Genomic DNA, 13,084 nt, shown 5'->3' with positions numbered 1-13,084 from the left:
TAATTTACACAGAAATACACCCATTTTCAGTGTAATTTTGCTGAAATTACAAATTTATGCACCCATGTGACCACCGGTATACTCTTAAGATCTAGAGTGTTCTTATCACTCCAGAAAGCTCCCGTGCCTCATCCCAGATGGCCAATGCCAGGCTTTTGGCCCCTGAGTCACACTGCCTGTTCTGGAATTTCATCTAAGTGGAACCAGGTATTTCGTATACTTCTGTATACAGCTCACTTAGCAAAGAGTATTTCTGGGATTCATCCATGCCATTTTTGGCATGAATATTTTGCTGAATAGGATTTCCTTCTATGAACTCATGATTTCTCTGTGTTAATCTGTTGAGCATTTGGGCTGTTTGCATTTTTCACCAATTACTAAGGAAGCAACTCTGAAAGTTCATGTACAAGTCTTTATGTAGACATGCTTTCCCTCCTCTTTCCATTAGCATTTTTTGAGAAGACTATAATTTTTCTTAGTGGGACAAGTCAATTTAAAGCCAGCTGGCTGGGCAGCCTGGGTGGCTCAGCAGTTCAGTACTGCCTTCGGCTCAGGTTGTGGTCCTGGAGTCCCAGATCGAGTCCCACATCGGGCTTCCTGAGTGGAGCCTGCTTCTCCCTCTGCCTATGTCTCTGCCTCTATGTGTGTCTCTCATAAATAAAATCTTAAAAAAAAAAAAAAGCCAGCTGGCTGCCTCTAGTCTGTCCCTTCATAAAGGTTACAACGTGCCCAGACCCCATTCCACCCCTCCTACCACTCAGGTTTTGTGGTCTTCACGTCTGGCCCAACAAAAGTCCGAGACACACTTTCCGTGTACACGAAGCTAACCTGCCCCTTCCCTGGTGTGTGTGTGGGAGGGGGGGTGGCGGCAGAATCTGTCCATGATCAGGTCACTGGGGGGTTAAACAGGACTACCTGGGTGGCCACACCCAATCAGTGGAGCCTCTCAGAAGGACCTGGCCCTCAAGTGGGACACCTGAGGCTGAGAAGGGCCGTGGGGGAATGACCCAGGGAGCTTCCAAGAGCAGAGGACAGCTTCTGAGCTCCTCCAAGTGGGTGGGACGGAAACCCACCATAAGCTTGAAGACCTAGGATTTGTGCTTGCTGTGCCCACACTGCAGAGCAGCAGAGTGACTGGATGGGTGTCATTTCAGGCCTGGGACTTGAGGCTACTTATGCAGAAATACACATGGAACGTGCTTTGTCACCCTGAGCTGATCAGGTGATAGGTGCAACCAGCTAGGTCCACACCTGTCACCTGGCTGTCCTAGGCAGGGACACAGCCAAGCCACACACCGACTTCAGGAAAGAACAAGGACAGGTGTGATCAAGAGCAGGCCCAGCTCCCCAGCTTTCAGGTGGGACATGGGACCCCTCCCCGCAGCGCCGCAGCTGGACAGAGCTGGCTGCAGACTTCCAATAGGCTCTACGCTGCAGCCCTGTGCCTAGCTTGAAGGGCAGGGGTGGGGCGGTGCCCCAGTGTGGCAGAGGCAGTGGTCCTGGGATGTCTGCAAGGCAGAGCAGGTGCTTTTCCAACTTTATTTAGAAAAACAAATCCAGGTCCCAGTGCCCCCACACCCTCCCCCACCCCAGCCATAATTTAAATAACTTAGAGACAGAGTTGGGGGTTGGGGTCAGGGGTGGGTAGAACCGGGAGAAAAACCCACTACAGCCGCCGCAGTGCCCGCTTCTTGTCCGTCTTTTTCTTGGCTGCCAGCTTCTTATCCCGCTCACCCGCATGCTTCTTGGCCATGGGGCCATCGGCTCCACCTGGGCCCCCCGGGGCCATGGGGTCAGTGGAGGGGGTGGCACCCCCACTGGCCAGGGCCCTGCCCGCCTCGGTGCTCCCGCTGCTGGACCCGCTGGCACCCCCATGGATCTCTGTGAGCAGGCGGGCGCGGGCGGCATACTCCTCGTAGTTCTCCAAGAGCAGGCGGCCTGCCTCCTCATTGAGGGCCGACTCGGGGTTGGGGTGGATCAGCAGGCACTTGATGGTCTGTGGGGAGATGGGCCAGGTCAGGGCCAGACACCCAGAGTGGCTGTTCCCTGTTCTCAACACCAGTCCCCAAGTAGGCTCTGGCCCAGCCCCCACTTGTGTCCTCCCCTGCACAGGCCACAGAAGGAACTTGACTGAGGTTGCTCGGGAACAATTTAAGACAATTTAGGACAATGTTGGGCTCTGGAGTCCCAAGACAAACTCAGGGTGGTCACCACTGGATCTACCAGGATCCCAAGTGCACAGCTAGACTCCAGCTGCCTGGATCATAGCCGAGAAAGGCACCAGGATGTCAATAAAGAAGGACTATCCTTGAGGAGCACCCAGAGGGAGGCCAAGGAAGGGAGCCAGTCCCAATACCCTTCATGAGCCCCCTTTAACCGAGGAGTAGGCTGAAGCTGCAAGCACAGGGACACCCTGCAGGTAAACATGGCCACACCAGCTGTGGCCCCTCCACCAGGGTCACCATGGTGTCCATTCCACCTCTACCTTCAGCCACTGGGAAAAGGAGCCTGTGAAGCCCAAAACACACCTAGCCTCAACCAGGTGACAAGACCTTTGTCACCTGCGATTGAGGCCAGTGAGAGCTGCTCCCCCTTTGCTGCTGTGACAAAGCACCAGACCCAGCAAACATCACCAATGGTCATCAGGGACCTAGGACCACAGCCAAATCCTGACCACTGAACCCACAGCCAGAGGCCCCTCTCGCAGCTCACTCCCGGGTGAGCACCAACCCAGGCTCCGCACTGTGGCTCCCTGGGGTCACCTGGGGACACAGAGTGACTCTGTGAGCTCTACTCCAGGATCCCTGGCAGCCATGGCTGACACTCCAGGGAGAAAAAGATGTTTACCTAGGAGCTCAATTCTCCCCAAGTGCCCTGAAGGAAACTCAGTTTCCCCATCCCCCACCATCTGCCACTGGGGCTCATCAGCAATTCCATTAAAAACAAAATTACTTTTTTTTTTTTTTTTTAAGTAAGCTCTCCACCTAACATGGGGTTTGAACTCCCGATCCCAGGCCCCAAGATCAAGAGTTGCATACTCTTCCGACTGAGCCTGTCAGGTGCCCCTAAAAAACATCTCTTCAGCTTTAGTGGGGTGGGGAGTGGCCTTTGGGGATCATGGGTGTCTCCATCTTGGCTTGGCTGATACTGCTCTGTTGGGGCTGTGGAGCAGCACCCCTGGTTGGCCCCTGCTAGATACAATTACAAACCTCTCCTAACAATGCAAAACGTCCCTGGTGGTACAAATCACTGCTGTTTGAGAAACAGAAGTTTATGAAAATATTCTAGAACTATAGCAGTGACGGTTGCACAAGTTTTGTGATTACTATATACCCAACAACTGTATACTTAGAATGTTGAATTTTATATCATAAGTTATAGATTAGGAAAAAGCCCAACACCCCTAACCAAATGCTTGACTTGTACTATCAGAAAGTATCCTATTATACAAACCCATTGCTTGTTCTACAGCAAAGGTACCCCAGGTACTGCACCACCTATACAACCATACTTAGTGTCCTGGGTAAAGCACTGCCAATCCTCCCAGAACTTTCCAGCTGGAAATCTGGATTTTTTATATGGAAACTCCCAACTACTTCAGAGTTAGTTTTACTACAAGAAACAATGCACCATGGCTCTGACATCACTGGGACATCCAGGAGGGAGGAGGCCTGGGCCATCTCAGAACTCACCAGCAGGACATGCCGGATGCCCAGCTCAGCTGTCCAGTCCCTCTTGAGCACGTTGACGCAGATCTCACCGTTGGCGCCCACATTGGGGTGGAAAATCTTGGTCAGGAAGTAGCCCTTGGGTGGGGAGGCAGGAAAGTCCTTCCCCAGCAGGAGTTTCATGCGGAACAGGCCTCCGGCATAAGGGGTCCCCTCTGGAGGGAGGGAGAGGGGATTCAGTCAGGAGGCTCAGGACTCTCTGTGAGGCCAGTGCCTTGATACCTCCTCCACCAGAAGCGAGGTTCCCAGGGGCCCCATAGCCACCCCTGGATGCCTCTTCTCTCCCAAGTGTCCTGGTCATGTACCCTTCCCAAGATTCCCACTCACTTGCCTTCCATCTCCTTGGGAGGCCTGTAGGCAAGTGATGGGACTGTTCTGTCACTTCGGGTCTTCCCGCCTGCCCACCTCAGTGAATGGTTCTGGACCCATGTTGTTCCTCACGCCCTGGTCCCCCCACAATACCCTGCACCGTGGTAGCCTGGGCAGCTGACCTCCTGGTCTCCTCCTGAACCTGTCCTCCCCTCCTCTCAACTGAACACTGCAGTCATCACCTGTGCTTTAAATCCGCCAATGGCTTCCTTTCTGAACTCCTTCCAGACTCCTGCAAGCCCTAAACGTTCATCGGTCTCTTCTTCCTGTTCCTACCAAGTATCCAGGGCACCTGCCTCAGGCCCTCCCCTATCTGGGAGCAATGACGCCCTCACCACATCCCGCTCCTGACCAGGTTCTCCATCACAAGGTCCTCCACCACATGCTCATGCCGCCTCTCAGCTTACTTTGTGACAACAGCTCACTACATCCCTGCACGGTTCCACAGTCACGTGCGATCACTTGGTTATTACTGTTCCCTCCTGTGACACTGCATCTGGCTTGCTTCCCTCCCCTGTCTTGGGGGCCCACCCTCCAGGTCCCAGAGAACCCCTATCTGACAAACCCCAGTAAGGTGCCCATTAAATGCTCTCACTCCCTGCAGGAAAAATATACGCAATGCTCTGTTATTTGTGTGTCTCTGTGCAGCCCACCACTGTATCTCCAGCACCTGGCAGAGCCAACTTATAACAGGGGGTTCCTATTCTTGTTCTAGTTCTGGTTTTTAGGTTCCACGTATAAGCGAAATCATACGCTATTTGTCTGCCTTTCTGACCTACTCTTGTACTGATGGGGAGATATCTATAAGCACACCCATCCTCCTTCCAGTCCCACACTCACCAGGGCCCTCGATGGTGACCTGCAGGTCAGTGAGGTCTTCCTCGTTGGGAAAGACCTTGATGCCATCAGGCGGGTCAGCAGTCAGCGTTGTCACCTCCTTATACACCAAGCGAATGATGTGGGGGGGCAGGTTCTCCACATTGGAGTTCTGGACATAGAGAAAAAGGAGTGAGCAACCGGCAGAGCCAGGGCCTCCCGCAGATAGGATGCTAGGGCCATCCTGGTGTTGACCCGGCAGCCCCAGACACCCCACCCAGTACGCTTCTAGGGTCGTCCCAGGCTGGCCTCTCGCCAAAAATGGGGGCGGTCTTTCAAGGGGCTTGCGGGTGGGTCCGGTATCCCCCCTCCAAAAAAGATCCCGGCTGTGCCCGAGGCCTACCCCGGCCCCCTCCCCTACCTAACCTTGAAGAAACCTCCAGTCAGGGCTGGAGACGAATACCTTGCTCCCGGAACCCCCACGGCCCAGCCACAAAGCCCGAGAGCCCTCTCCGGGGCTCAGCCCGGCCTTCCCCTCGGGGAACCTGCGAGACGCCCAGCCTCCACTCCTGCCCGCCTCCAGGAAGGCCTGTGACCCATCTCAGGCCCGGGACACCCCCCAATACACACGGTCCGCGAGAGGCTCCTGAGACCCCGCCTCCTCCTCCAGCGGGGGCCCCCCGACCGCCTAACCCGGGCCTGGCCTCCGCGCTCACCATGACTGTGGCTGGCCGGGGGCGGGTCCCCCCGGCCCCTTTCCTGCTCTCTCCGGGCCGCCGGCTGGGGCGGGGGGCCCAACTGCTGCCGCTGTGGCCCTGGAGAGGCCCCGGCGGCCCCGCTCCGCTCCCGGCTGTTTCCGACGGCCGCCGCGCAGCGCGCCTAGAACTCCGCCTGCCCCAAGTACCCGGCCGCACTGAGCCGGCCGCGCGCGCAACGCCGCCCTTTTATAGCCGCCTGTAGGCCACACCCCCCCCACGGTCCCGGAGTGCCGCGCCTTGACCCGTGATGTCACCGCGCACGGCCCTAGGCGTTCGAGGCGCTCGCTCCCTTCCCGTAAGCTGCAAGAAGACTCAGGAGAAGTTGGGGAGGGGGGCACGCGGCGGGCCGGCCAATGGGGACGCGCGGGGGTCGTAATGGGGTTCCTGGAGAATGGGGGCAATGCGGCGGGATGATGGAGGAGCAGAAGACGCGAGGGGGAACGCGCCCGCTGATTGGATCGTTTGAATGAGACACCTCCCTGGCCCGGCGTGCGCGCGCGTGCACTGACGCCCAGGAAATCGCGCACGCGGCTAACGGTCGGCCGCGGAGCCGGGGCGGGGCGAGGATGGGCGGGACTAGGGGGGGTTAAACGGATGATGGAAGGCTCCCTGGCCAATAGGGACGCGCAATCGTGGAATGGCGTCACGAGGCTCGTACGCGGCAGACCCTGGCGGAGAAGGCGGAGCCAGGGGACGGGGAGGGGTGGAGGATAGCCAATGGGGCTCTTCCCAGTGAAGGCCAAGCCGCTCGCAGCCAGTGAAATCCGTCAGTTTTGTATATGCAAATGAGGTACGCGCGGACCCCGGCCGGCTCCTCTGCCAGCTACAGTTTTCTGCGCGGCGCCATTTTGTGCGGGTAGTGCCGGGTGACCCGCGTGGTGCGTTCCGTGGCGCGAAAGAGCCGGCTGCGCTGCCGCGAGGGCTGAACCGCTGGTGGCCCGGCAATCGTGCCGGGCGTCAGTCAGGACGTCGGGTTTCTGTTAACCCCCACGTGGGAGACGGCCGCTGGGGCCCTTCGTGACGTGCAGGAGGGAGGTCGAGGCACGGCCCTGACAGTGAGGGGCGCTGGGCCTCTGCCCTGCACGCCTGCCCTGGGGATGCAGTGTCCCCGACGGGCCTCGGTGTCCACTCTGCAGGCCTGTGCTGACCCTGATGGGAATGGGAAGACCCCTGGCACCACCAGTACTCTCATGTGTGGGGCCCAGTCTCCGGGAACAGGACCCCCACAGTTGTGGAGGATTGGCCAGGCACTGAACGTCAGTCTCAGTATGCTGGGTACAGGGGACTCCCCCTGAGGAGTTCACAAGGACACAGAAGGAAGGGGTTCTCAGCTCTCCCCTCCCCCCGCCCCCCACCACAACCCAGCAGCAGGGACAAGGCTGAGGAGGTAGTCATCGGAAGGCCACGGCAAAGAGGATAACAGTGTGGGACCGACATTGTTCTTCCTCAGCGAGCCTGGTGAGCCCAGTCATGGTCACACTTGCTGTGACAACCCTGTCCAATGGATAGCAGTAGGATTCCACTCTGGACTCGAGCACTGGGGCTGTGCAGGCAGGATGCTTTGAGAATCGGCATAGTAAAGGGAAGAAAGCCCTGCTGTCATCAGGCTTCCATCCTCCTGGGAAAGTCAGACAAGAATACGCTGTCCTGTTGGAGGGTGATAGACTGCAGAAGGGTACATCAGGGCCAGGGGCACAGAACGGGGTGGCGGAGTGCTTTGGGCAATGGGAAGGTCTATGGGAAGAGCACTCAGTGAGAGGGAACCGTAGGCACAAGGTCCTGGAAAGAGGATCACAGCCGTTGAGTTTCAGGCACCACCAGGGAGCTGGCAGGCTGGGTAAGCGAGCTTGGCGAGTGGAGGGTGCCTAGGGCAGAAGCAGTGAGATCACAAGTTCAGGCCGCAGTAAGCAGTGTTCTTTCCTTCAGTCAAGGAGGAACTGCTGGAGGCTCTGAGCAGAGCACATCTCCATCTGGCCCATGGGCAGGAATAGAGAGACCCAAGAGAAGGCCCTGGCAGCCATGCAGGTGGAGGCACATGGGGTCGCGAGCAGTGACGGGGCTCAGTGCAAGTCAGCAGGACCTGGTGTGGGGGAGAGGGAAGGACCACCTATGCCCTGAACAGCCACCTTGACGTGTGGGTCAGCACACCAGACCCACTACTCAGTTCTGCCGAGCCAACCTGCAGACCAAGGGGGGTGGCCATGTTCCAGTCATACTTAGGTCAGTGTTTACCAAGCCTGGGAATCCGAATCCCGACACGCACCATCCTCTGCCCACTATGTTTTGACTAACCTCCAAACTGCTATAAGCATACTCTGTCCCCACGGCCCCCTGGGCTGCCTTTCTGTTGGTTCCAGTATCAGCCAGGCTGTCTCACCTGAGCACACATGGACATGAGTCTCCTCCTTCTCTTTTCTCAGGGCCTTGGCTCCTCTCATCTTCCCTCCCTCTCACTCCCATACTTGTTCCCTTCAGCCTCTTTGATCTTGGTCTGTTAGAATTTGTCATTTCTTGATTGCTTACATGTTTATCATGTTACCTCTGAGTGGATCAGCCCCAGGAGAACAGGGACTCTGCTGAGCCCCTAGCAGAGAGTGCCTGACAGATCGAAGGTGTTCATTCATTCAGTAGGTATTTACTGGGCACCTCCTGTGTGTGGGGCAACATTCTGGGTGCATGGGGTACCTGTTTGCCCTGTAGCAGGGGAAGGCAGACATAAAACAATCCCACAGGACGCCTGGGTGGCTCAGCAGTTGAGCATCTGCCTTTGGTTCAGGACGTGATCCTGGGGTCACAGGATCAAGTCCCACATCGGGCACCTTGTGTGGAGCCTGCCTCTCCCTCTGCCTAAGTCTCTGTCTCTCTCTGTGTGTCTCTTATGAATAAATCTTTTTTTAAAATAAATTTTTATTTATTTATGATAGTCACAGAGAGAGAGAGAGAGAGAGAGAGAGAGAGGCAGAGACTCAGGCAGAGGGAGAAGCAGGCTCCATGCACCGGGAGTCTGATGTGGGACTCAATCCCCGGTCTCCAGGATCGCGCCCTGGGCCAAAGGCAGGCGCCAAACCGCTGCACCACCCAGGGATCCCCCTCATGAATAAATCTTAAAAAAAAAAATCCCACAAATAAGTAGAACTTAGGATATGTGGAAGGGAGCAAGAAGACATAGAGGAGAGAGGTAATATGGGCACCATGGTGAATTTCAAGCCAGGCGGCCAGGGTAGGCCTCACCAAGCAGGTGTCATTCCAATTGGAATCTGAAGGAAGGCAGGAAGTGAGTGATGCACTTGTCAGAGGAAGAGCATTCCAGGCAGTGGGAACTGCTGGACCACAGGATCAGCACATTGGAGGGACTGCAGGGAGGCCAACGTGGGTGGAACAGGTAGGGAGTGGGGGGCTGAAGTGTGTGCGGTCAAGGTAGGGGTATTACGCAGGGCCTTTGAAGCCATGGTTAGAACTCTGGCCTTTTCTCTGAGGGAATAGGGAGCCACTGCAGGGCTTTGAGCAGAGGAGTGCTGTGGTCTGACTCTGATCTTTCCAGATACCTGGACTGCTGGATAGAGAAGAGGGGTGGTGAGGGCAGAGGCCAGGCAGCAGGAGGAGGGTGTCACAGTAATCCTGAGAAGGAAGGGTGGTAGCAATGAAAGAAGATCTGTAGATGGCCAGTAAACATGTGACAAAATGCTCAACATCATTAACCATCAGGGAAATGCAAATTAAAACCACGATGAGATCCCACTTCATGCCACCAGGCTGGTTATTATAAAAAAGTCAGATAAGGGATCCCTGGGTGGCGCAGTGGTTTGGCGCCTGCCTTTGGCCCAGGGCGCGATCCTGGAGACCCGGGATCGAATCCCACATCGGGCTCCCGGTGCATGGAGCCTGCTTCTCCCTCTGCCTGTGTCTCTGCCTCTCTCTCTCTCTCTCTCTGTGACTATCATAAATAAATTAAAAAAAAAAAAATTAAAAAAAAAAAAAAGTCAGATAATAGCGAGTGTTGGAGAGGATGTGGAGAAAACGGAACTCTTACCAACAACTGGGGAACAGAAGATGGTACCACTGCTTTGGAAAACATTCTTGCACTTCCTCAAACGTTCACCCATCAGGTACCATGTGACCTGGCAATTCTCATCCCTAGTGTTACCCCAGAGAAATAAAAACATGTGCACATAAAAAGTCATAGGCAGATGTTCATAGCAGCATTATTCATGATCACTGGAAGGTGGGAACAACCTAGAAGCTCACCGGCTGATGAATGGACAGATCTGCTGCAGTATCACCACACCATGGGATGTCATACGGTGGCAGGAAGGAAAGCAGTTCTTTCTTTTTTTTTTTTAATTTTTATTTATTTATGATAGTCACACAGAGAGAGAGAGAGGCAGAGACTCAGGCAGAGGGAGAAGCAGGCTCCATGCACCAGGAGCCCGACGTGGGACTCCATCCCGGGTCTTCAGGATTGCACCCTGGGCCAAAGGCAGGCGCCAAACCGCTGCGCCACCCAGGGTTCCCAGGAATGCAGTTCTTACGAAAGCTACAAAATGGAGGAAGACTCAGAAACAGTATGTTGAGGGGAAGCAGCCAGTTACAAAGGACCACATATTTTATGTCTATTTTTAAAATATTTTATTTATTTGAGAGAGAGAGAGTATGAACAGGGTGGAGGGGCAGAGGGAGAGGGAGAAGCAGGCTCCCCGCTGGGCAGGGAACCCAACGTGGGGCTTGATCCCAGGAGCCCAGGATCATGACCTGAGCTGAAGCAGTTGGTTAACCCACTGAGCCACACAGGTGCCCCAGGACAATGTATTTTATGATCCCATTGACATGAAGTGCCCAGAATCATCAAATCTATCCATACAGTGATTGCCTGAGCCAGGTGGGGGTAGCTCATTGGTGCAGATTTTCTTTTTTGGCTGCTGAAAAGCTAAGATTGTGATGCTTGCACAACTCTCTTAGTAGATGAAAAACCATTGAATTGTGTGCTTTAAATGGGTAAAGTGTGTAGATGGGGTGTGGATGGAGGTGGGAGAAGGGGCTGGGCTCCTCAGGGCGTCAGGCCATGCTCCTCAGAGCCCTAGGGAACCAGTGAGGAGTCTGAGTGAGGGGGTTTGGTATTCAAAGTGACACTAGCTCCGGGTGCTGTGTGGATGGGAGTGGAGGCAGGAGACCTAGCAGCTGGGGGCTGTGGTTTGGGCTGGGGTGGATCCCCACATCCCACACCATTGGTGTGTGGAGACTTTCTGCTTGCACTGCTCCAGAAAGGAAAGGTTCTAGGATTCTTTGGCCAGTGGGCATTCACGCTGGGTTCAATCTGTGGCTAGAAGCTGTTGTGAACACACCTCAGCGTTGATCTGTGGGCACAGTCCTGAGCTTTTCTGGAGAAGTCCCTAGAGTGGGATTGCAGAAAGAGCATATGTGTTTGCAGTTCTGTCGAGTGGCCTCTGTTTGGACACCCCTACCCCCCAATCAGGACCCGTCCATTCAACAAGTGTTTGTTTTGAGTTTTGTTTTTACTTTGTGTTTTTTTGTGCCAGCTGTTTGCCACGTGCTGTTCCAGGTGCTTGGGCTGTATCCATGACCAAGACAGGAAACCAAACAGTGGCTTTGTGGGGCTTTCATGTAGTCAGGAGAGAGATGGTAAACGAGTAAGCACAGAAGCCAGGGTGGTCAGCTGTCCTGGTTTGCCCCAGCTGCAGGACTCCTGGTGCTGAACCTGGGAACGTCTCGGTCTAGTTTGTAAGAAAAGTTGGTAGTGCAAAATGACACTAGTTACCAGAAAGCTTAGAGCAGGGTAAGGAGTGTCAGGAGCATAGAGGAGGGAATCTGATGCAGGGTGGTCAGGGTAGACTTTCATCCAGAAGGATGAATTGGAGCAAAGATTTAAAGGATGCGAGGGAGCACGTTTTGTGGAGATCTGGAGGAAACCGTTCCAGGCAGGGATGCAACTGACGTCACTGTCTTGATGCGGGAATGAGCCTGAACATTGCAGTCTGCAAAAGCACCATGGGCAAACCAGGTGCTTTCTCTTTTCTGAGCACTTCCTTTCCTCCCCTCGTGGCTGAGCATCTTCCCGTGTGTAAGGGCCTCCATCTTCATCTCCGAGGCCGCCCTTTGTGTCTGCCCTTGGTGGCCTCAAAATCTCCAAGCTCATAGTCTGTAGGTGATTAACAAGAGCCGTGTTCCCTTTTTGTCCGGAGAGCAGAAGTTGGAGCTCTCCTGGGTGGGAGGGCCCTTCATTGATTAGTGAATTTGCCTGAGATGGATCAGGTTGTCCCTCTAGTGATGGATGCGCTGGTAATAAAATGCATGCCCGGCCCCCTGCAGGCTCAGTCCTAGAAAGCAGGGCAGTCTCTACAAAGGATACAAACACACTTTACGGCCCTGGGGGCTTCCTTTAATGGCTGCAAAGCCCGTAGACTCTGATGCACACCCAGATTAAACAGGTCAGTGCCAGTGAGGATGGGAGCAGGCTGGAGTTCTCACACACGTGGACTGACAGGGCTCTTGAGGTTGCAGCTTGGCATTTGAGTAGCAAACCTTTATTTGTTTATTAAGATTTTATTTATTTTATTTGAGATGGGGGAAGGGGCGGAGGGAGAGAGAATCCCAAGCAGACTTTTGGCTGCGTGCCAAGCCCGACACAAGGCTGGATCTCAAGACCACGAGATCATGACCTGATCCAAAGCCAAGAGTTGGATGCTTAACAGACTGAGACCCCCAGGTGCCCCTTAGTAGCAAATCTTTAAAACACACTGCCTTCCAACTCGGACATTCCTGTCCTGGGAGCTCATTCCAGGAAAAAAGGAGTGAATGCACCAAGTGATACACAAAAGATGTGCCTTTGGCCCAGGGCGCGATCCTGGAGACCTGGGATCGAATCCCATGTCGGGCTCCCGGTGCATGGAGCCTGCTTCTCTCTCTCTGCCTCTGTCTCTGCCTCTCTCTCTCTGTGTGTGACTATCATAAATAAATAAAAATTAAAAAAAAAAAAAGATGGGATCCCTGGGTGGCGCAGCGGTTTGGCGTCTGCCTTTGGCCCAGGACGCGATCCTGGAGACCCGGGATCGAATCCCATGTCAGGCTCCCGGTGCATGGAGCCTGCTTCTCCCTCTGCCTGTGTGTCTGCTTCTCTCTCTCTCTCTGTGACTATCATAAATAAATAAATTAATTAAAAAAAAAAGATGTCCCTCAGGGTGTTGTTTATAATAATGAAAAATGGTGAAAACTGGAACGTGTATGGATAGGCACTGGGATATGCCACTTCCATGAGTCGACAGGCTATGCAATACTCTGCCGCAGTTAAACATTATGGTGAATTTGTTGTTGGAATCACTGGTGTCTCACAGCCTGATGAAGGTCCTGAATCCTTTTCCCTGAAAAGATCACACACAAATGCTGGCCAATGCAAGAGGA

The 13,084-nt window shown here is 54.5% G+C and overlaps 1 protein-coding gene across 1 annotated transcript; it reads right to left on the bottom strand.

Annotated features, from left to right (window-relative positions):
- Positions 1–1,525: 1,525 nt before the first annotated feature.
- Positions 1,526–5,855, bottom strand: UBE2S (ubiquitin conjugating enzyme E2 S). Its single transcript, XM_025423880.3, has 4 exons — positions 5,630–5,855; positions 4,938–5,085; positions 3,693–3,883; positions 1,526–1,996 (listed from the first exon to the last, which is right to left on the bottom strand). The coding sequence occupies exons 1-4, from the start codon at positions 5,630–5,632 to the stop codon at positions 1,667–1,669; spliced, it is 672 nt and encodes a 223-aa protein (XP_025279665.1). The 5' UTR covers positions 5,633–5,855; the 3' UTR covers positions 1,526–1,666.
- Between the last annotated feature and the right edge of the window lie 7,229 nt (positions 5,856–13,084).

This window comes from Canis lupus, chromosome 1, assembly GCF_003254725.2.
Source record: "Canis lupus dingo isolate Sandy chromosome 1, ASM325472v2, whole genome shotgun sequence".
NCBI lineage: Eukaryota > Metazoa > Chordata > Mammalia > Carnivora > Canidae > Canis > Canis lupus.
Note: the sequence above shows the minus strand (reverse complement) of the source record. Positions and strands in the feature narration are given on the sequence as shown.